Genomic DNA, 23632 nt, shown 5'->3' with positions numbered 1-23632 from the left:
CTCAAGGATAATCCACAGTTTGCTAAAATATCTCCTGAAATCAGCAGCTTTACTGTTCTGTATGTTTCTGTGCGTGTGTACGTGTGTTAGTAGGGCAGCAGCACATGTTGGCAGGAGCAAGAGGAGGAAATGAAAGAAAAAGAGTCCTGTGCATAGAGATACAGGCCTACCTTTTCTGCTCAGGCAAGAGGAAGAAATGTGTAGAGAGAGTGAGAGCGATCAATAGATGGAAATTGATACTTGGCGTGCAGTTTTGAACATCTATGGACTCTTAAATCAGTCGTACCGCCCGCTATAGCACTGCTTTTGGAAGTCTTTCACAACTAAATAAGCACTCACACTCACACAGCCTAGTGGGGGAAATACAGAGCGTTGTGCAATAAAATAAGCAGATACGCCACATTGTATAGCGCAAGGAGGAGCGCACATTCAGCCAGACGGAGGCTCGGTTTGTTGTAACTGTAACAAACTGACGAGTTAACCCGTTTCTCTCCATTCACACGGCTGTGGGGCAACACACCGCCTCGAAGTGTACTTGCCAAAGGCGATCTGGCACTCTATATAACCTTATGAATATTCCCAAAAAAACTCCACCCCCCTCCTCCACCTACTGTCGCCATTTTATACATTGGCGACTTCATATAAACTGCCTTGACTACACAGCACCAGATGAAAATGCAATATTCAATAGCGAGGCTTAATTTCAGTAAACAACTTTTAGAGAACGCGCCCTCGACAACACAGAGAGAGGTATTATTTTTTGGAAGAGTAGATCCTTACCTCAACAGTCGGTGGGAAAAAATTGAATCCGACATGAATATATAAATGAATAATATTGGATTAGCTCCGATCGTTGCGTTTGGAGAAGAAGAGGAGGCGAGCAGGGGGTGGGAGCTCTCCTCAAGTGAACCCGGTGAACTGGCGTGAACCCGTCAGTGACCACGGTAAGGTACATTACATTATATTACCTTTCCACCCTTCAGCCACACTGTATGGAGACGGCAAAACAACTACGGTTGGCGGCGCAGGACGAGGCAGCTCCAAAAAATTATAGCGAGTGTATTTCCTATGGACACGTGATTCGGAGCGTCATCCAAAATCCAAAAGCCCTTTCATGTAAAATGTTGGAGAGGGGCGGGGAGGAGATGGAGATGTGTGTGCGGGCGTGTGTGTAGAAGGGGAGGAGGGGGGTACGTATACTGAGCCCCGTGCACATTTGGGTATGTCGTTATAGGGGTAAGGCAGAGCTCTAGCTGCAGATTGGGTTATACACATAGGTTATACATAGCTACAATGGCGCCGCGGAGCAGGCAGAGCAGATGTAATGTATTGTGTACATTTGGAATTGACAGGAGTTTCGTGATCGGCCGTTTGAGTGAGCTTCATCATCCAAAAGCTCTTCTTAATTAGGTCCCATTGTTGTTGTTTTTCAAAATACTGCTGACGTTTTGAGAAAAGAAAAAAACACTTGATAGGCTACTCTGAATATTAATCGGTGTGGGAATTGCCATTTAAAGCACAGGCCTATTAGCCCAAAGGCTTTAAATAGACTTTTACGCACACGCGTAAAAGTGGTAGATTACGCAGGTGCAATGAAACCTAGTGGTTCATATCCACTATCGTAGTTGAATATGAGAAGACTATCTTTCCTCGAAATCAAATGACCAATGTTAGTTATGTCTCGTTTTGAAGAATAGGGGCTACCGGCTGTGACCCTCGTGACCTTGTTGGCCTTATGTGCCGGGCCGCGGAAAGCGCAGAGACCCTAAACCAGTTTGCATTAAGGGTCTAATGAAAAATTTAATTAAAGGTGGTAAAATATTTTTAAAACATATGGAGAAAACATATCAACAAGTCATTACAAAAAGAGAAGTGGACTAGCGCAGCAATAGTACACAAACAAGTATTAAGTGTGATACATAAAGTAGAGTACTACAGGTTTTTGTAGAGAAGCCTATTAGAGATATCATTGTAATATTATGGATATATGTGTACACTTGGCTACCTGTATGTGTAACAGGTAGCGGGACTACACAGTAAGAGGCCTACAGCATGAGCAACACTTACAACATCCTTAATGCCTTGTGTAAATATGGACATATAGGGCTACTACTACAGGCCTCCATTATTAAGGAAACGCGGATTTGCTCTTCCCTCCCAGTTTGTCCTGACTGGGTTCAGACGTTGCCTGTAGCTGTACAGTCATGACAAACAAAGATTTCTAGCAGGAAGATGGATCACTCTATGGTAAAAAACAAAGTGAGATGTGCAGTATGCATTAACTGGTATCGTACTATAGGAATAAAATAAGCGTTGCTAAAATATAAGATTTTCTTGATACAGTTATACATTTGTGGCACATATATGCTTGTATATAGTTATGGAAAGGATACCAGCAGTCATGGCTCAATACGATATATATTTGTACTTATTAGCAAACAGTTTCTGTATTATATTGTGTACTTTGGGGGAGTGTGTGTGCGTTCCTTTTCTTTGGCACTATCTCCTGTATTGCAGGCTTCTGTCCCCGTAGGCTTATGCACAGCAGGACATTATCCTTTTTGAATACTGATTAGAGGTTGCCAAGATGGAATGCTTTCCTCTTGATTATCTTCTAATTGTAAAAAATAACATGCTGGTTTGTTTAGGATTTAAGGTGTATAATCATTTTCTACATTTGAATTTTCTGGAAGACCATTTTCTGGAATTCTATTTAGCTGTTCAGGTTTGGATGAAGGCGAGGCTGTTTGCAAATCATAGACCATTTTTATTGTAGTTTGTAGTCAATTCAAGTTCATGCACAGCATCCACCACAAGTAGATACTGTTGCTATGGTTACCCAGTGTGTGCACCTTACGCACTGGTTTACAAAGGAAGTATGTCATCTTAACGTGCACTTTCTCTGACCTTGACATAGCTGAGTATTCAGAAGAAAACTCTGTAAAGATGTATTGGCTTTGAGTGCTGCTCTGTTCCCACTTTCAGTTTGCCCTTAAAGCTTTATTACATTTTTGTATTTGGTTATGTTAACATTTTTATTATGCTTGAGGGAGCCTCTGATATTTTAGTTTCTATCGACTGCTTCTCTGTTCTTGGTGTGCTTTTGATAATAAAAATCTTCCTTACTATGATAGATGACAGCCAAGTGAGCAGATGGGAAATCTACTTTCTATGTGTCTAATTTAATCTAAAGTGAAAGATAAACCATGTTTAGGAAGTGTAGGAATACTCTGTTACACATACAGTCCTGCATTAAAATGTTACTCAAGTGAAAGTACAAAAGTATTAGCATCAAAATATACTTAAAGTACCAAAAGTACTTATTCTGCAGATTGGCCCATTTCAGAATAATGTATATGATACGTTTTGATTATAATGTTTTGATGCATTAAAGTGTTATCAAAGCTGGAAACCCGCAGCTAGTTTTATTTACTGCAGGGTAGCTTGTGAATTGACTCCAGGTGTAACTTAAGTCTGATTTAAGTGTTGATTATATTTGACATCATTAATTAAAATCTGTAAAGTAACTAAAGGTATTGAATACATTTTATTGATTGAAAGTACACGATATACCTCTGAATTGTAGTCGGTATAAGTACAAAGTATAATACAAAGTCTCTCAAAATTGAACTTAAGTACACTACTTGAGTAAATCTACTTAGTTACTTTACACCATGATATTTAAGTGAACGAGAAACCATTGGCAGAAAGTGGGTGTTTTTAAATGTTCTTTTTTGTTTGTTTGAAACTGAGAATAGAGGATCCTGGTCCCAAGGAATCACAGAGTTCATGGTGCCCGGATAAAGCGTCAGAGTGAAGCCTCTCTGCTCCCAGCTGCTATGTGCTCTGTAACCGGATCAGGCCAGAGAGAGGGTCGGACCGGAGGATTGTTTGCCTCCAAACGAGCCAATGAGACCGGCTTTACATTAGACTGACAGCCCGCCTCATCGAGCCGGGAGACGCCAATCTGGTCTGACAACTTTCAGACAGCCAATACGAAGAGGAACGGAGGGAAAAAATCCAAATACGAATCTGGCTTCCTGTAAGGTCGAACACGTTACCTCTCACCTCACCTGAGCGTTTGGAGGAGAAAGGGGAACAAATCGTGGCGATGTCGCAGTGCCTTGAAGACTCACCTCTCCGGTTAGGGACCAAACTCATCGGGGAAGACGAGCTGAAGCTGCAGGAGCTGTACAACGAGAGGCACCGGCTGGCTCTGGAGGAGCTGCTGTCGGGAGGAATAGACAACTTTCTGGAGTTCCTCAGGAAAGAGAGGATCCCCAACTTTCTGTCGGACGATGAGATGCAGCGGATCCGCAGCGCTGCTGTTCCTCCTCCGCGGTGTGTGTCTTTCCTCGGGGAGGAGCAGGGCACGGAGCTCAGCAGCTCGCTGGACTGCTCCTCAGTCACGTATTTCCCCGAGGTGTCGGACGTGGAGCCGCCGGTGCTGGAGCTCGGCTGGCCGGGCTTCACCGCAGGCTCGTACCGGGGAGTGACGCGGGCCGTGGCGCACTTCCAGCCGAGCTACGGGGAGAGCATCTACAGCTGCAAGGAGGCTGCCAGGCGGATGATCCAGAGTGCCAGAGAGGTATGCACAAACACCTATTAAAACCACAGCAGTTTAAAAAAAAATCGAACTACCACGTTTAAAAAAATGTAATGGTTTTACTGCTACATTACTGCTTAATTTCCTTTAGAAATATCTGAAGGAACATGCTGTGCAGTATGTAGTTATAGTCATGTTGTACTTTCTACTCCCCCATATTTTTACAATTACTTTTCCAAATAGTTCCTGATAGTATTTATTAGGCCTGACTGCTACAGTAATGGCAGTATGGTCTGTGGTATCATCCTAAAACTGTTGTTTTAATATTTGTCATTCCATCATCAAATGCCCCCCTGTCACAAAATGAGTGAGTGTATAGTCACTTATTAAACTTTTTTGGAGGGAAAATCTAGTTTCTGTATCTTCATTGTGTTGGAAAAGTGCCAGAGAGGTTTGTAAAAACTATTAAAAGCACAGCTGCCGCCTTTAAAAAATACTCTCGATTTGGCAACTGATTATATTATTTCCTTTAGAAATGTCCTGCAGGTACATGAGGGAACATGGTGTACTATATCCAGTTTTAGTAATTTTTGTATTTTCTACTCATCCATATTTATAATAATAACATTACAATAGTTTCTAATGGTATTTATTAGGCTTAATTGCTTTTTGGTATCATCCTAAAACAGGGTTATTTTTTAAAATATGTGTCAAATTCAAGTATAAAATGCCCCCGCTGTCACAAAATCAGTGAGTGTATATAGTCACTTATTGAACTTGTTTTGGAGGGGAAATCAAGTTTCTACATCTTCTTTGTGTCATCCTTAAAACACATGCCAGATTGTCCCTACGGAGTTCCCTTGATCAGTGAGTAGATTTGGAAGGTTTTTGATGTGTTGATCAGACAGAAAGTAATGACCAAAAGGATCTAACTAACACAAAAAACTGGCCATGAATATTCATGGTGACGCTTCCTGATGTGAGCTGTCAGTCCGGCATGTTTTTTTTTTTTTTAAAGAAACATTCCTTTAAGGAGGGAGTGCGTGCAGCACCTCAGGCCTGCGTGCCAGATGTGCCTCGACTTGCTGTGCTCCCTTCTATCAAAGTTTGCATTCCCTCTTCATTCAGAGCAATTAAAATGCTGGTTTCCCTCTCTGGGTTGTGGCTGAAAGGATGGTGTGCAGGCAGACAGTTTAAACCAGGGCTGCAGCTAGAGAATACTTTCATTGTAGAGAAATTGGACGATTATTTTTCACAAATATTCCATTGGTTTGGATTCTAAAATGTCAGAAAAAGGGGAAAATGTAAGTTTTCCAAAGCCCAAGTTGACCTCCTAAAATGTATTTCTGTCACCCACAACTCTTACGTCTACAAAGTCATAGAGGAGTAAAGAAACTGGAAAATATTCACATTTGAGAAGCTAGAATCAGATTTTTGTACCTTATTTAAAAATATACTCAAACATTAAATGATGATCAGAAAGAAAGGTTGGCAATTAAAATGAATAGTTGACAACTAATCGATTAACCTTTGCAGCTCAAGTCGAAACCTTAATGCAAATATTCTCGTCCAGGTTTACGGTCGGCTGTCCTTTTGTAATGTCAAACCGCTCACGGCACACACAGGATTCGTTATACGAGGCAGCTTACGAGCAACAGCCTGCTCCTGTATTCCACAAAAATGTGTTTTTTACACATTTCCCTAAAAATAAGCAGGGAACTCCTGACTAAGCTGCATATGGAGAACACACAGTTTAAAGAAATACATTTGAGCTATGTAAACATCCATGTCTAATCCTCGACACGTCACACAACCTTTACCACAGCGTGTGAAATTCCTCTCGTCCTTGCTATAAAACCAGAGAAATCTCCATTTGAACCTGAGCTTGTGGAGAACAGAGGCTCGTCTCCTGCATGAAAGTATAACTTGTTTGCTGACCAAGCGTTACCGCCAATCGCCATGGTAACAGACCACAGTCAATAGAAAGCTCATCAGCACAAACATTAGGTGACAGATTCACGGCTCTGTTTGAATAAGGTCTTGATCATTTGATAATAATAAAACACAGTCATGTGCTGAGTGTGGCGCTGCTGCAGCTCCTAAAAGGAATTCTATTATATTACCTCTGTAATTTTCCACTGCAGGTGATTGCCATAGTTACAGACTCCCTGACAGACCTGGATATCTTTAAGGATCTTCAGGAGGCTTGCACCCTACGCAAAGTCCCCGTCTACATCCTGCTCGACCAATCGTGTGCTCCGGCTTTCCTCAAGATGTGCAGAAATGTCAACGTTCGCCTGGACGACCTTCGGGTATGTGGTTGGTTGGGTGTGGCTCTGTGTGCACAATAATAACATCAAGATGGCATCAGATTAAAGTGTGCCCTGTAATGGACGAGCCCTGACATCCTCTTCAGATGGCTTTAACAAAATCCACCCAAAATGAAATGGGTGAAGCAGCTTTTATTAAATACGCTCCCCAACTGTGTTACACCCTACCAGCAAACATCAGAGACAGACTCTTTCTGCTCTTTACCTTTCTGTTTCTATTTATTTATTTTAGTTTTATTAGCGATATCCCCTTTTTAAATTGGTATTTTAATCTTTCTTATTCAATTTTTTTTATTATTCTTATTTTTTAAATAATTGTTTTATTGTATAGGTCTTTATAAATAATAAAAATAATCTTTATTGTTATTTATTACAGAGAAGGATCATTATTTATTTTATTATCTCTCGTTGTGTATGTGCATGAGGTTTAAGTGTTTGACCTGCAGTTACTTTCTTGTTCTCTTTTTTAATTTGTGATGCAATGTTGTTAAAGCACTTTGAGCTGCAACTAGTTTAAAAAAAATACTAGACAAATAAATCTTCAATATTTGATATGTCTGGTCGTGTCTGCACTAATTTCTCCCTTTGTTCTTCCTCTTTTTTTCCCCTTTATAATCCGTTCAGCAAATGAAAGTGCGAACCATAACTGGTACAATTTATTACATGAGATCAGGAGCCAGGATTACCGGGGAGGTTCACGAGAGGTTCATGCTGATCGACGGCAACAGAGTGGCGACAGGCTCCTACAGGTAACGCCTGCTAAGCATTTTATCTGAAGGCAAATGCTTAAGCTGTGTATTATGCAGCGAGGATATGCCTAAAACCTCCACATCTAACAGAGAGTAATGTAATACCATTTTTCTGTGAAACTTTCTATGACACCCTAGACCAGTGGTTCCCAAACTTTTTGTGCCCAAGGCACACCAAAGGTGTAAAAATCTCAAGGCACACCTATTGTGCAAAATAGCCCTTATAACACGTGTTATCACTCATATCATGTAAAATATCTGTAAATGTGCATAATTATTTACTAATGCCAAATAAAATATACTCAACTATATTACTCATGAAATATTTATTAACGAAATATTTCAGAAATTAATTTGAAACTTTATCAAATTAGGCTTCATCAACGCAGCAACACACTCATTTAAACCAGACAGGTCACAAAATAAAAAACGAGAGAAAGGAAACTCAGCAGAAATTCAGCACAGAGAACTGTCAATGCAAGGAAGCTGCATTGCATGGTCCTGAACTACACATTATAAATGTAACATTTCAGCAATCAGCATTGAAACATGTGCTATTGTAAATATTTTGCCGATTTACAAATTAGTGAGATACAGGTGCCTGTCGGGGCGTGCATAATTAGTTAATCCTTGGTGGCACTGAGGAGAGGGCCACTCGCAAGTCCTGTTCAACAGAGAGCCGTGACCTCCTGTTGTTCTTCATGTAAACCAGAGTAGAGAACGCCAACTCCAGAGATGGGGTCGTTACTAAAAAATGTAATATATTACATATTACTTTTTAAAAAAAAGTAATATATTACACTACTTCGTTACTATCTACATAAAGTAACTCGTTACTTTACTCGCCGAGCACGTACGAACTGCGCATGCGTGAGTGGCAATAACTTTCCTTACCAGCAGGCGGCGGTAGTGTGTATTTGTCATTCAAAACAGGCAACAACCGGAAGACAGAGAAGAAGAACAGACTACGTGATATAAACAAACAATAAATAGCGTGTGCGTTAGCTTCACCTTAGCATGTGTTCTTTGCAGGTGCTTGTTGAGGTTTGACGTGGTGTTTGCAGCAGTGGATAACAGCTTCTGGCCTGGACACAGTTTGCACCTCACCGTCACATTCCTGTCTATTCTTCGGACGAACTCAAAATAATGGACATACCTCCACCCCTCGAGAGTTATCGCTGACTCAGCCATGTTTATGCAGCACTGCACGTGGAGATGTGGACGCGCAGATTACGTACATATAAACCTACAAAGTACTGATATAGTAAATAAAAAAATTATTATTTTTGTGTAGTTAACGATAATAACGTATGGTTGTCACAAAATCCCACGGCACACCCGGACTTGCCTCACGGCACACCCGGACTTGCCTCACGGCACACCAGTGTGCGGCACACCGTTTGGGAACCACTGCCCTAGACTATATTGTATTTTAAACATACTTATGATGCATTATAATCTGCTTATAGAGCTGTTTAATACAAATCTGAAATGAGCGTTAAGGAATGTTCATAATACTTATTATTATGGATTCATGGAACGCAAAATAACCAAGTTCGATATAAAAAAAGTCTTCCGTTCACACGGTATCAGCTCAAGAAACTTGTCCGTTCACACGAGACCGCTGGAGACGCTGTAGTACATATGCCGGGCCTGTAAGTGGCGCTGTACTTCCGCCACAAAATACACCAAAAGCAGCGAAGAAGACCCCCCGAGCATGGTTGCCATGGTTGCCCTTCTGTTTATGCTCCGCGGTGGATTTAGCAACATGTAGTTCATGTAGTTCTCCATGTCCACTTGTTGCTGATGGTTGTGGTAGAGGAGCTGTAGATTTTGCACTAACATCTGTAGCTACTGACAGTAGCTACTGACCATGCTACAGCAGTGAGCAGCAGAGGTGGGGAGAGGCGGGGCTATGGCTTCATCGTTATCAGGAAATGATCGTATAGGAAGTACACACGGAGCCGTTTGGCCCCCCAGAGCGTTCCGTCCGCAGATCTATCCACCTTGGGACCCGTTATCGTTTGAGGGGTCCGTTTCCGCGCTTCCGTTACGGCCTCGTGTGAACGAACGGGCTCTACGAAAGAGAAAAGTAGCAGATACTATGGAGTCAGATTTGGGTCAATATTCTAGCACGCAAAACAAGCTACTCACGAGCGGAAAATGTGCTTTTACACGCGCATGAAATGACCCTCGCGTGCAGATTAAACCCTCGCGCGCAGATTAAACCCCCGCGAGCGGCTATGCGCTCGCTCGCGAGAGAGACAGCCCTCTTGCTCGCTCGCGGGAGTGTCAGCCTCACTCGCTCGCGGAGTCTGTCTACGCGCGTGTGAAAAGTTTCTGGCACTTTGGGGCGGAGCCACCGGACTTTGATTGACAGCTGCCAGGAAGCCCGGAGTTGCCAGGTTTGATAAATGCCTGAACTACCAAGAGCCGAGGAGTGACAGCTGCAAGATCAGGTGGACGAGATTGATTGGTAAAGTTGTCCATAAAAAACTATTATATTCGTAAAGTGTACAGCTAATATATATATATATATTAATTTTATATAAAACAATATATTTTTGAGTGGAAAACTGCTAGCTACTGTCTGCTGTATGCACCTCCCTTACGAAATGAACTATAAATGAATTATAGTATTACTATAAGAGTTGTATAGTGTCCTTTAGTAAGTTTGTAGTGTTCTGTAGTATTTTTCACCAGCTATTGTATTACAATAGTTTTTTCTGTAGTGCCATTTTATTAGCTATAGTAGCCCTATAATATTTCAATAGTAATACTATGTATCTAGATCTTTGTAGTATTCCTATATTATTTTAAATAGTATAACTATAGTATAATATAGTGTTTCCGTAGTTGTTTTTTAAACACACTATAGAACACTCCTAATAGCATGATATTGTCATAGTGAATGCATTCTATTACTATAGTGTTTGTAAAAGTATTACTATAGTGTTTTTGTTGGTCCGTATTAAGACTATATTATTTTAAATAGTACTACTATAGCATAATATAGTGTTTCTGTAGTTGTTTTTTGAACACACTATAGAACACTCCTATAGTGATAGTATGATGTTGTCATAATGAATGCATATTATTACTATAGTGTTTGTAAAAGTATTGCACCTAGAATTAATGTGTCATTTTTTTATATCAAATTAATTTTTATATATATATATATATATATATATATATATATATATATATATATATATATATATTAGCTGTACACTTTACGAATATAATAGTTTTTTATGGACAACTTTACCAATCAATCTCGTCCACCTGATCTGGCAGCTGTCACTCCTCGGCTCTTGGTAGTTCAGGCATTTATCAAACCTGGCAACTCCGGGCTTCCTGGCAGCTGTCAATCAAAGTCCAGTGGCTCCGCCCCAAGGTATCAGAAACTTTTCGCGAGCGAGTGAGGCTGACACTCCCGCGAGCGAGCAAGAGGGCTGTCTCTCTCGCGAGCGAGCGCATAGCCGCTCGCGGGGGTTTAATCTGCGCGCGAGGGTCATTTCATGCGCGTGTAAAAGCACTTTTTCCGCTCGTGAGTAGCTTGTTTTGCGTGCTAGAATATTGACCCAAATCTGACTCCATAGATACAACCCCTTTCGTTCCCGCCTAAATGGAGATGGACATTTTTCACTGTTTATGAAATGTCAGAATCATTTTAGATAATGAAAATATAAGAGTTAGTTTCAGCCCATAGTTGTGATACTTCATATATAATACAAGCTGGTTATAAGACACCTAAAGTAAAGTGAAAACTAACACCAGCTATTATGATTAATTGACCTAATAAGTGATGATAAAAGCTTTGTAATGTGTTATGATAACTGCTGTATTGCATTATGAATATTTAAAGGTGGTTTAACTATAATTATACACGGCTATAAGCAGAGTAACACAGGGTTCCTGCAGCTGCAAAAAAGTCTTTAAACAAAGGGCATTAGATTTAGTACAAACATTTCTTAAATCAATATTCAGTTCGAGAGATTACAATTTTGTATTTATGTATTTCGTTTAGTTTTTATTTGAAATATTTATAATTAATAATAATAGTAAAAATAAACTCTTATCTAAAAGCCTTGAATTAGCATTATGCAAATCCAAAGATTGGATAAATCGCATAAACAATTTATTCCAAATGTTAATTAAAAAAGTAAATATAACTTATTAGCTATAAAGGAAGCCTTTTTAAATGCATTATAAGTATGTTTGTATGAGCCTACTGGAAAGTTTAACCAATTTTTGGTTGATTATGTTGTGTATTTCTGTAATGCATACATGTTTTTAAATCCCGCTCTTGTGCAGGTACAACTGGACCGACGGCAAACTGAACAGCAGCAACCTGATCGAGCTCTCTGGCCAGGTCACAGAGAAATTTGACGAGGAGTTTCGGATCCTGTACGCTCAGTCTCAACCTGTGAACACTCGAGGACCTCCGAGTGTCCGGAACAGCGGCATCTTCGAGCAGCTCCTCATCAAAAACCTGGGGGCCTCCTCCCCTCACCTGGCCAGAGAGAGGCCTCTAGAGTCAGCGCGTCTCACCAGCACACCGAGCCGCAGAGCCTTAAATCTCTCTGTCCAGCCCCCGTGTGAAGCCTCGACTCCAGATAACCACAAAAGCAACCCGGTGTCCAACACCTCCACTTTAGATGAGGACTGGACGCAGGGGCCGCACACGCAGGAGGAGATCCTGGCAGGAAGCACAACTCAGCGTTTATCCGCAGATCAGCTCACAGAGAAAGAACCAGCGAGCTCCATCACCTGCCACGCCTCCACTCAGACCGGCCTGTCGGTGACGGACAGCGACACGCAGACTGACCAACAGATCACGCCTCAAACCCAGGCCGCCTCTCTTTCCTCTCCGAGGCAGAGCTCAGCAGCAGACGGCGCCGTAAAGCACTGCTTCAACCAGCTGAAGGAGGAGCGCCAGCACCACTACTCCAACATCCGCTGCAAGCTGGAGCACATGGTGACCAACCTGTCCCAGAGGCGCGAGCTGGCGGACGTCACCAACATGACTCAGGGGCCTGGAGCTCACAGCCAGCAGAGGGAACACAAAGACAGCGAGCAGGAACCAAACCCCAGACTGCTTGGTGAAAGTGCGGGCATGGGCACGTGGCCAAGAGCCAGATGTGTGCACTAGTTTGTCCTCTGGGATTTTTCAGAAGGAAGGTGGTGGGGGAAGAGCTGTGCCAAGGTTTCTAGAGGATCCTCTGTTTTAAATAAAGGGTTCTGGTTTATGCAGTAGGTTATTTTATTCTTTTTGTAGGTTTTTTAAAGGACTTTATTGTCACGGAGGCGTGTGGCGCAGTGGAAAGGTCCTTGGTGTTGGGATCAGGGGGTCACAGGTTCAAACCCCACTGCAGTCAGCATGTCGTTGTGTCCCTGGGCAACACTTCACCCAAATTGCTCCTGTGGGGATTGTCCACAGTATTGAGTATGTAAGTCGCTTTGGATAAAAGCGTCTAACAAGTAACATGTAATGTAATGTCATATGCACTGCTACAGTGTAGATATGCAAGCAAAGGCTCCTCCAACAATAAAACATGAATATATATAGAAGACAAATCCAAATAAAATAGTGCAAGAGAATATTGCAAGACTAGTTTGCAAATAATGCAGGAGAAGTTAACTAAATGCAACTAAAATAGAATAAGATAAGCTAAAAATAGAATGTAAAATGAATGCTGTATAGTCTGCTTTGCTCACTTTTGTCCTTTTCATTTTGTGTCCTTTCCACGTCTAAAGCTTTATTTGTGTAACGCAGAACTGTAACCAAAGACAGTGCAATAATACTCTTTTTTAAAACATCTCCGTTTAATTAAAAATCATTCACACAGCACAGGCGATTAACACTGGATAATATCTGCTGTAGTTTGAGTGAAAAGTGCTGTTTTGGTTGTTTAATCACAGTTGGCTGCTGTTTCTGCTTCTGAACAACATTCCTGGGGGCTGCTGGCTCTCGCTGCGCTTTGCTAATAAACAAAGTAGTGTTTTGCTAGATGAGTGTTTATTGTCTTTTCTAACATTTCCTACTTATCCACCAGTTTAAGCTGCAATTAAATCATTGTGAGGACTATCTCACAGTGAAATATGTTTAGAAGTTGGAGCACAGTGACAGAGCACCTGTGCTTTATGCACTGCAGTGCCTTCATGCAATTAGCTGAGAGAAGACATCTGTGATACTGGCACCTCTGCTGAAGATTCAGCCAATCACTGTTCCTGTCCAGGGTGGGTTTGGAGTCTCCATCACAGATTACAAACAAGAAATTAGGATGAAGTAAACACTTCCTTACACACAATGGATTTTAAAACCACTGATTACATGCTGTTATATGTGCTTTTATTGTTTTACATTCAACACAGATTCTTGTCAATTAGGGCTGCACAATTAATTGAAACCGCAATATGGAGTAAGTGCCAGAGTTGCTATGAGACAGAATATCGGAAGATATTATATTATCATATTTTAGTATATTCTGATTACGTGTTAAAGGTGGGTAGGTAAGAATGGAGAAACCAGCTCGAGTGCGCTAGAATTTGAAAGTACACAACTGAAAAAAATCTGCCCCTTCCTTCAGACTTCCTACAGAGCCCCTCCTCCAACCTTTATATATACAGTCTATGCCTCCAACACACGAACGCGCACATGACCAATGAGGGCACGAGATAAGTTTGTATACAGATGGAAGGCTGACAGGCAGGTAGGCCATACAGTCATTTTAGCCGGGCCGGCATAAATTATTGGTCGTGCTTTTTACAGCGCCACGCCCACGGCTTCCACAGATTACATTTTTGTATATATTTATTGTCAAAGCATTTAATTTATTCATTGCTATCAGGAAGAGCATTCCATGGAATATAACAAAAAGTGTTTCTGAAGTGAATTACCTACCCCACCTTTAAGTTCAGAAAACACAAGAGAAATCAACTATGATCAACAATGTTTCAAAAATGATAATTAACTCTAATATAGCTATTGTAATTTCAGTTAAAATATAATCAGTTATTTCTTCCAAATTGTGCAGCATTATTATCAATGTATATATTTGGGGTCAGTGATTTTAGATGGCTACATAGCTATTTTTAATGAAGCAAGTGATTTGGAGAGCATGCAAAGCTGTATATTATTAATAATCTACTTGAGGTGATTCTGTTTCCTGGTTCTACAGGTGCACTATGTGCCGCTGAGCCTGGCACAAGCTTCTGTTTACGTCTTCATATCTCACTCTGAAGCACAAAGGTCCTACTGTAGATGGTGAAAACACGTCGTCGCTCTGGTGGGACGTGTGCTCTGAATGACTCGAGTTATAAATGTCACTCCGAACTTTATTGTGACTAATGTTTAACTGTATCGAGGAGATTAAGGTGTAATTTATATAAGGATGTACAGGTAGCTTTATTAGCAGAGCAGAGACCTGTGTGTGGTTCCAGTACGTGACGCAGAGCAGGGATCCAAAGGTGAATGAAAGATGGTGGTTGAAGTTGGTAAAACGTGATTCTCTGATTATCTCATTCTTCGAGATGAAAGGTTACTTATTAGTAAATGTATTTTTGCAGTCCAGTAGTTTTAAACTAAGGCTATCACACTTTTACCCACATTTCAAAGTATCACACAGATAATTAATGATAAACTGCCTAAAACACAATATAAATGTATTTTTTGAAATGTTGATACTTAATTACATGTTAGACGCTTTTATCCAAAGCGTCTTACATACTCAGTACTGTGGGAAATCCCCACAGGAGCAACTTGGGGTAAAGTGTCTCAGGGACACAACGACATGCTGACTGCAGTGGGGTTTGAACCTGTGATCCCCTGATCCGAACACCAACGCACTAATCCACTGCGCCACACGCCTCCCAGACTACATAGACTATATACTTCATATTACAGACTATATACTTCATATTACACAAACAATTCAAAAGTAGTATGTTGTATATGTGTACTTTTACTTAGGTTTACATCTCAGAATCAAGTCGGCCATTATTGTTTTGATTGTTTAGTGAAACAAGTGCTTTTTGTGGTTGCTAAGACTGGTTGAAAGAAACGTATTACATTACTTAAACGACCTGTAGTTAAGTCACATTTGAGGTGTTGTTCTTTGTATATACAGTCTATGGTTTGTACTTGGAAGTCAATTCATGACAGCTTCTGGCAGACAACACCAATTTGAATACAAGTTTTAAAATAGTTGGAAACATTTGGAATAATGTAAGTTCACAACTCAACAAAATATATAATGAATGTATACTTCATTATTCTGACAACTATTTATTATAGTTTCTTAGACACATTATGAGAGGATTTTATCATAAAGGGCTACAACAAATCTGTCTATCGCACATTTGATTGATTTATCAAATAATCGCCTATAACAGCCTGCAGTTTGAAGGAATAGTAAAATCACACATTTTAATGTGGCTAATAATCCTTATCAGAGTAACCTTTATTCGTCCCACAGAGGGGACATTTACATTTGTTACAGCAAGTAAAGAGCCAAAGATAGCTTGATTATTCATTAAGAAGCATGCATACAAATGTTTAAAGATAAAAGTACAATATTTATAAAATACACATCGAGTAACAGTTTTGAGAAATAGCAGCCAGGTGGAAGTATTAAAGGTGGAAGTATACAGTGTATTGCACAGGCTATAGAGATGGCACAATAATGGACTCACTGGCTAGTTGTATTTCACCTGTATTGGTGTTACTATGCTGATAGTCTGTTGAATAACTCTGAAGTGTATTCACGTACTCATGTTTATAGCACATACATCTGTTTACAGTCCACATATTTATATATTATTACAGTAAGTAGTACTGTATTCCACTGTACAGTATTTCATTTTAGATTCAGTTTTATCTTATGCTATTTAACATGTTCTCAGTTTACAGAATCCTGCATTTGACTTGCACCACTTTTTTAATCGTTTATTTGGCGGGGACAATGCACAGTGATGAACACTTAAACATTAAAATGTGTCAAGCGTAGCAGTGCCAGATTTAGCTTTGAGCTCATTTCCACCCGCAGTCCCTCACATAAAACATTTAAGAAGTTTACATTTTACAAACATAGCAAAAACAAAATACATGATATACAAAAAGTGCAAAAGAGCAAGAGCAGCATATACAAGTATTCTGTGTCTCTTGCACTAGTTTACTTCCACTGTTGGAGGAGCCTGGGATTTAACATTGCCAACAACTGCTGCATATGAAAATGAAGCCTTTAAATCTTTGAATATAACCTCTGGTTTGTTTTAAAGAGAAATGTACTAAATGCTCATAATGAACCATGATTGTAACCACTAACTATATTTAAAAAATTGCAGTTAACTACAGCTTTAACAAACACCAGTGTTATGAATGTTTTTCATTTACAAGATGCCGCTTTGTTACCATGCAGACTTAACATGGCCTGGAGTTTTAACTGCTACTGTACACGGCAATAAGGTGCGAGCAGCAGGCCGCTCTCCTGCGGTGCAAACACATCACCAGCCTCTGCATTCATTATGTGAAATGGTGCAACTAAAGGGAATTGATCCACAAGTAAATACAATGGTGGTGAAATGTGAGAGAATGGTATTTGCTTTTAATTGGCTGCTGCAAAGCAACCACCGCCTGTAATGAAGGAAGCAGTGGGGGATAAAACACAACACCGCCAACTGCACCTATTACCCTCACTGTTACACAGAAGAGCTCCATGCTCCACTTCACGTGAGACAATTAAAAAAAACATATCTGTGATTTACTTTTTAAATGATTTGATTTGTTTTACCCTGGTTGAAAGTTAATATTTGTACTTGTTTAGCTTTAACTGTAATCTGGGTTGGATCATACATGATTTAATAATCAGAGCACAAAAAATAAGAACATTAAAACATATTTGAAAGAATGTGAAACTAGATGTTACTAACATAACATTTTTCATTAGGTCTTTCAAATATTACATTTTTATGGGAAATGTTTTACTGTATATCACTCTTCTAAGATTGCAAGTTTGTAATTGGTGACATTACATACATTTTTTAAGCATGTTTTATTGATAATATAAATTAAATGTCGCGCGGGCGCAGGAGTCAAACCGACATGCTGGGCAGTGGATATGTGGCCTTTGATTAAAAAGCAGCAACAACAAACATTAACAACTAAAATAAACAGCATCCCATTTGTCGTAGAATACAACCAGTACACCTGGAGTTTGTACCAATACTTGTTTTTGACTGTACATGTACGAAAACAGTACTGGTACAAAGAGTGAATGCTGAATATGCAAAAGACATTTTATTTGCCTTTAAAATGTTTTTTTATGTGTTAAAAAAAAGATTTCAACGTTTGATTTTAAAACTATCCAAAAGTATTTCGATAAGATTACAATTTGATTTTGTAATCTGATGTTTTTTGTTACTAATGACAACAACAGCCATGTCATTTGTACTCAGTTACTGATTACATTTCACAGTAATCTGACTGTAGCACTAGCAGCACTCAGCCACCAGAGGGAGCTCTGTTCTCAGCTAAACAACTTCACTGCCTCATTTTATTTACTTCCTTTATAATAAACTCCGGAAATACCCTTTATGTAGGCTATATCTTAGAATAAAACAGCAACCTATCTGTCTTTTTCATCACAATGATGCTTAATGATCACGAGTTAATACATATTTTAGACTATTTGTTATTATTTGTTTCTGATATTAACTGTGAAATGTTCATTTTTAACTTTGCCGAGGCCTCACAGTGAGGAGACAAACAGCCGCCGCCTGATGTCCTCTTCAGGTCACTTGTGGTCCCCAGAGATGTAGTGGTGGAACCTCTCCTGCTGCATGCTGGGTAAAATCCTTGTGGATGTCAGCATGTCTGGCAGAAGGTGTAACGTTATATCCTCCCAAATATTGTGTTAACGCCTAATGCAGTTAGTCAGCACGCATATGCTGTTGTGCATAATGACAAATCGCACCCATGCAGATGTGAGCAGCCTTTTCTGTGCAGGTGTAAAACCAGCAGAGGTTAAAGTACACGCTGAATGTCAAAGGGATGTAGATGGGAATGTATTTGCAAAAACTGTGATTGTCCAGTACACGTGCAGATTTGTATGTGGATATGTGCAATGTAGATATGACAACATGTCCAGTATTGGTAGGCTACTAAGTGTATTTTTTTTAAGTATTGTAGGCTACTTATGAACTGTCTTTAATGCTGTTGGGATGTTGGACTATGCTCTGTAGCTGGCATTCAGTATCTGTCTTGTGTTCTTGTTTCACGGTGGTTGTTATTTTCCTCGTTTCTTGTATGGTGTTTTTATTGAGTGTAAGGTATTGATTTCAATTCAATCCTCCTTATCTATAACCCAGAACAATTTGCACAACAGCTACTTTCCACAATTATAGTGTATATATTACCCACTGTATATGTTTCTGTTTCTATGTGTCTATATAGTTCTGTTGCAGGGTGAAACTGTCTAATGTAGAGTATTACAATTGTCCTTTACTGTAAATATGTATATTAGCTGTTGATCTTTTATCAGATGTGTATCTTATTCTATCTTTTAAATATGTTGTACTGAATGCTTGACAAGATTGCTGCAGTGACAAAAGACAATTCAGAATTTTGGATGAATATAGCATATATCTATCTGACTATAATCAACCTAAAATGAACCTCAAGCTTCATCTGGGACAATTTATGTATTGTGTATTGTCCCTGCTAAATGAACAATAAGATAAATAAATGACCAGCCCCTCAGAGTCCCACAGGACACAATAGATCAGGATAATTCAAACAGACAACACTCGTCAAACAATTGATTATTGGACTGATATCCATCACTGTGTACGTTTATGTGCTTGGGTGTTAATGGACAGATTGGACTTCTAACGGTGGCCCAATGAATGTGTTATTGCAGTATATTCCCAAATAAACTAAACAAACAAGCGGTGCATTTTGTGTGAAATGTTCAGATTTTGGCTCGGGCTGCTAAAAAGAGCAAACATCAGGTTTGGCTGACACCAACTGACAGTCAAACGGCTCTCCTGGTGCTGAACATAAACCTTTTAATTACTGCAAACATGCTTGATGAGTTTGAAGCTTGATTACTTGGCCTTCATTAGTCAGATTGTGAGCTATAGTGACTCCCAGAGGCACAATTTTGCATCTCGAAACACTGCCAGCCTCTGTGTTTAGCAATTACATTTACCCTACAGTACACCCAAACAGGTGTGCGCGCCCCAAATACACCCCCCCACACACCCACGCACGAACAGGATCAGGTTTGTACACTCATACTTTTTATTATCACCTTGAACAAGCAGGACTGTATGTAGACATTTCAGGCTGTGTTTTTAATTCTGACTAAAAGAAAACACTGATAAAATGTGCTTAGTGTGCTGAGTCCTACATTGTTGCCTGTCATAATGATTTTGTGTTTACTGTGCCATCTTGGATTTGTTTTTCCATCGGGGCGGCCGGTGCTTGTCACTACAGCGAAGAGGCAGCGTTCTGCCTCAGGCCACGACGCGCTGATAACGAATGTTCAGCTCATTGGAAAAATAAAGCGTGTCTGAATTATGTGCTCAGGAATCTGTCCGTTGTTTGGTTGTGTGAGTCAGAGAGGACGTTCAGTTTGCAAGGCAGTCAGTCACTTCCTGCGTTTTTCTGCTGACGCCAGGCCGCCGTTAGGCTAATGCAGGTGGAAGGTATTGTTGATAGGCTCTTTGTGCTTTATACTGCATGTTGAGCTTTAACACACTGTCCGGCAGAAGCAGCCTTGCCGCTATTTTTAGACGGGTACAGCTGCTCCTTAGCACCCACCCTTAAACCAGCCATTCACCAGAGATTTATGGCACGGGCCCATGAGAAACAGCTGTAGTGTCTTGCCACTTGCTTGTGTAAGGAGTGCGAACTGTGGTTTAATAAGAATTGTATTTAATTTGTTTATGCGTATACACAACAGCTGACGGCAGTATTACATGTGGCTATCAGTGAGTGGGATGCCTCACGCAATCCAACGTTTTAAAACCACAAGATTGGAGCGTCCAATGCTGCAGCAATGAGTCAGGCTCTGGTCACAAACGCCACCTGGGTCCAACACAAGTTCAACACTTGTGGCGAGCTGCTCCCCCACAACACCATGTGTCCCTGCATGTTAGCTCAGCATTCTGTACGTGCGCATCTGAAAAACAACATTTTAGTTTGTCCCTGACGAAGGTGACGCTGCGTTTGCTCACGCGACCCTGGAGAGGACAGAGGAAAGATTCCTGGGACTTTGTGTTTTGTTCAAAACTCAGATGTGCCCTTTTGTTAATGACTGTTCCCCTGATACTGTATCTACAGTGCAGCTCACAGCCTCGTCACATGATTACAGTCGTGTAAATTGTCCGGAAGTTTCTATGGAGCTACGGCAGAGAAATTGGCCTGGTGGTGGTAACCTTTATAAGAGTGTGTGTGTGTTGGGGATGGGCGCTAAATACGCAGCTCCCACAGCCTCACTGTAGCAGCTAAGCTTAAGTTTAGCTTATCACTGTCAGTTTGTTGTCTCCATTATTCAAAAGGACACCCAATCAGTTGGGCCGACTCGTATTTAGCCTTCCCCGCTGTGAGCTCCACACAATGATGTTCTACATTGTTCCACATTAGCTCTGGTGTCTATTTCAGCAGCTCTCTATCCATTTATTGATGCATGTCTTCCATTGATCCAGGCATTGATTTGCCATGCAATCCATTATCCATCTGTCTGTTTCAGCTGGCTTTTAAATGATCCATCAGATTGAGCTATTAAGGGGAGTAGTGGTGAAGTCCAAAGGTTGGTGATACATTCAGGGAGAGATGGTGCTCTGAGTGTGTGTGTCTGAGTGTGTGTTTGGGGGTTGGGTAAAGGTATTGTCAGGCATTTATAGGAATTCAATCATTTTAAATGAACACAGTTTTGGTATTGGTGTGGATCTCATAAGTATAATTTATCATAGAGTAAAATTATCAAGTGCAACACAACATTTGTGGGATTAGATAATTACCAAATGATTGGCAATAACCACAACTCTGTTTAACATTTGGGAAGATTGCTTCTTTGTTAAATATGTCTGTTAAGGAACCAAGGAGCCAAGGAACAGTTAGCTTAGCTAGGTTTAGCATAAAGATAGGGGGAAACAGCTAGCTTAGTTTGGTCCAAAGTGGAAAAATATAATTACCAACCCTTAAACAACTCATTAATTAACACCTTCTAGATTGTTCTTTTATTCTGTACACACATTGAATAATTAAAACAGCAATGTGTAGTTTAACATGATGCTACATGCTGAAACTAGCTTATGGCTAGTTAGCTACAGCTATGCTAATTATATGCTCATAGTTTCATACTAAACAGAGAGATACGAGAGAACCATAACATTTTGAATATTTCAACATTTTAAATAGTCCTCAATGTTTTGAAGAAATTCTACAGACCTGAAACTTATGAAAACTTTCAGATATCAATTGGATAAACTAAAAAAACTGCTTGGTCATCAAGCTAAATAAAAACGGTCTGTTTGTCTTCGTTTACGAAAAGTTGACATTTTCAAGGTTTTTAACTGAATATTTAGGAAAAACACTTCCTTTATGCATTCTACCTTTACGTTTCTGGGAATTTATTTCACAGGGATTTTCTTTTATACAGTAACGTAGGCTCAAATGTTTGATGTTTTGTACTTTTCTGAATTATCCAGGTTTTCCAGGGTAACGCTTTAATCTTCCTGTGAGGACACACTTTGAGGAAACAAAGAAAATGCCACCAGCCAAACATAGATGTGGGGGGCTAAGATGTGGGGGATTCCAGATTGAGATGCAAGATGGATTCATATATATTCATGAATTCAGTCAGAAAAGTCAAACGGAAGCAGTATGATAATCTCGCAGTAATTGCATTTTTCCCTCCAACTGTTTTTGGCAGACTCGAGCGCCACATCCATAGACGTGCGACGGGCAGAGCAAGAGTGTTACGGCGCTGAACAGTGGATACACTCTGACCCCGTACCGAAGGCCAGTCAATCCACCGCGGGGTCAAGTGGTGGTTATGCCAAATCCATCGGATTCATGGGTAATGGGATGGCTATCATTACTCTTTAGATAGTCAATTATATGTTTAATTAAGCAAGTGAGACATCAGATAATTGAACTATTGACTGGTCTTTCCGAGTCACATTTGTCTTCTGATTCAGGGAGGGGGGAAATGCGGAAAATCATATTAAATTAGTTCGGAGGTATGAGATTGTGATGATCCAGTCTTTTTCTTTCTTTCTAGACAGATGTCCTGACCACTGACAGAAGAACTTTTTCTGGTTTCATTTTCTGACAGTGCACTCTTTCTCATCCATGCCTCAGGAAATGCCCCCACAAAAAAAACATCCAAAGGGCCATATTTCAAACTATCAAGCTGTTTTTTTCATACATGTCAGTCTGCTGGATACATGTCAGCAGCCGTCGGAAAAGTGCTGACATCGCTGCCCTCCTGTCCGGCAGCCCCGCTCCCTCTGTGTGAACTTGGATTTAGCTCAAGGGTATAGCCACCCTGCTAATGTGATGTAGCTCCGAGAAGGAAACAAATTGGCCTGACGTCTCATACACTGCCTTGTCTTGATTGTGTGATGGCTTCTACTGCTAATGTGTTACGATGGGTAGACCTGCACGGGGAGGGAGACGGGTTTTGTGTGTGTGTGTGTGTTCGAGAGAGAGAGAGAGAGAAAAAGAGCGAGGGAGGGAGGGAGGGGGGAAGTGAGGGAGGATGGGGGAAGGGCCTCAGTCTGCAAGATCAGCACAAGTGGAATTGCATTGATTCAGTTAACTGCAGAGTTGGAGCGTGATGTGGAATTCTGTTTATCAAGGGTGGAGTTTACACGATAGGCTCCATTTTGATCTTATTTTCTACATCGCATTCATAATCAGTCCCTGCTCCCTTTTTTACTTTCAGCCATAAGATGTAAGCTCATTATTAAACATATAACTGAGCCCCACCTTG

The 23632-nt window shown here is 40.4% G+C and overlaps 2 protein-coding genes across 3 annotated transcripts in view; one reads left to right on the top strand and one right to left on the bottom strand.

Moving 5' to 3' along the window:
* si:ch211-232b12.5 (zinc fingers and homeoboxes protein 3) overlaps positions 1 to 23632 on the bottom strand; it is a 55589-nt gene that overhangs the window by 13145 nt on the left and 18812 nt on the right. The window contains exon 1 of one of the 2 annotated variants that reach the window (XM_034212312.1): positions 781 to 1038. The exons of the other annotated variant lie outside the window; for it this stretch is intronic. The gene's annotated coding sequence lies outside the window, so the exon portion shown is untranslated. Of the gene's footprint in view, positions 1 to 780; positions 1039 to 23632 lie in introns of those variants that run through there. 2 annotated transcript variants of the gene reach the window in all.
* fam83d (family with sequence similarity 83 member D) lies at positions 661 to 13638 on the top strand. The gene is made up of 5 exons (XM_034212317.1): positions 661 to 944; positions 3759 to 4588; positions 6691 to 6858; positions 7501 to 7625; positions 11943 to 13638. Exons 2-5 carry the CDS (start codon positions 4112 to 4114, stop codon positions 12778 to 12780), a joined length of 1608 nt encoding a protein of 535 aa, XP_034068208.1. The 5' UTR covers positions 661 to 944; positions 3759 to 4111; the 3' UTR covers positions 12781 to 13638.

This window comes from Gymnodraco acuticeps, unplaced genomic scaffold, assembly GCF_902827175.1.
Source record: "Gymnodraco acuticeps unplaced genomic scaffold, fGymAcu1.1, whole genome shotgun sequence".
In the NCBI taxonomy this organism is placed as follows: domain Eukaryota; kingdom Metazoa; phylum Chordata; class Actinopteri; order Perciformes; family Bathydraconidae; genus Gymnodraco; species Gymnodraco acuticeps.
This window is presented reverse-complemented; position numbering and strand designations above follow the sequence as displayed.

Coding starts and splice junctions, on each gene's coding strand:
- fam83d (XM_034212317.1), top strand. CDS start 4,112: ATGTCGCAGTGCCTTGAAGACTCACCTCTCCGGTTAGGGACCAAACTC. Junction 6,859..7,500: donor TTCGCCTGGACGACCTTCGG/GTATGTGGTTGG, acceptor TAATCCGTTCAG/CAAATGAAAGTGCGAACCAT. Junction 7,626..11,942: donor GTGGCGACAGGCTCCTACAG/GTAACGCCTGCT, acceptor GCTCTTGTGCAG/GTACAACTGGACCGACGGCA.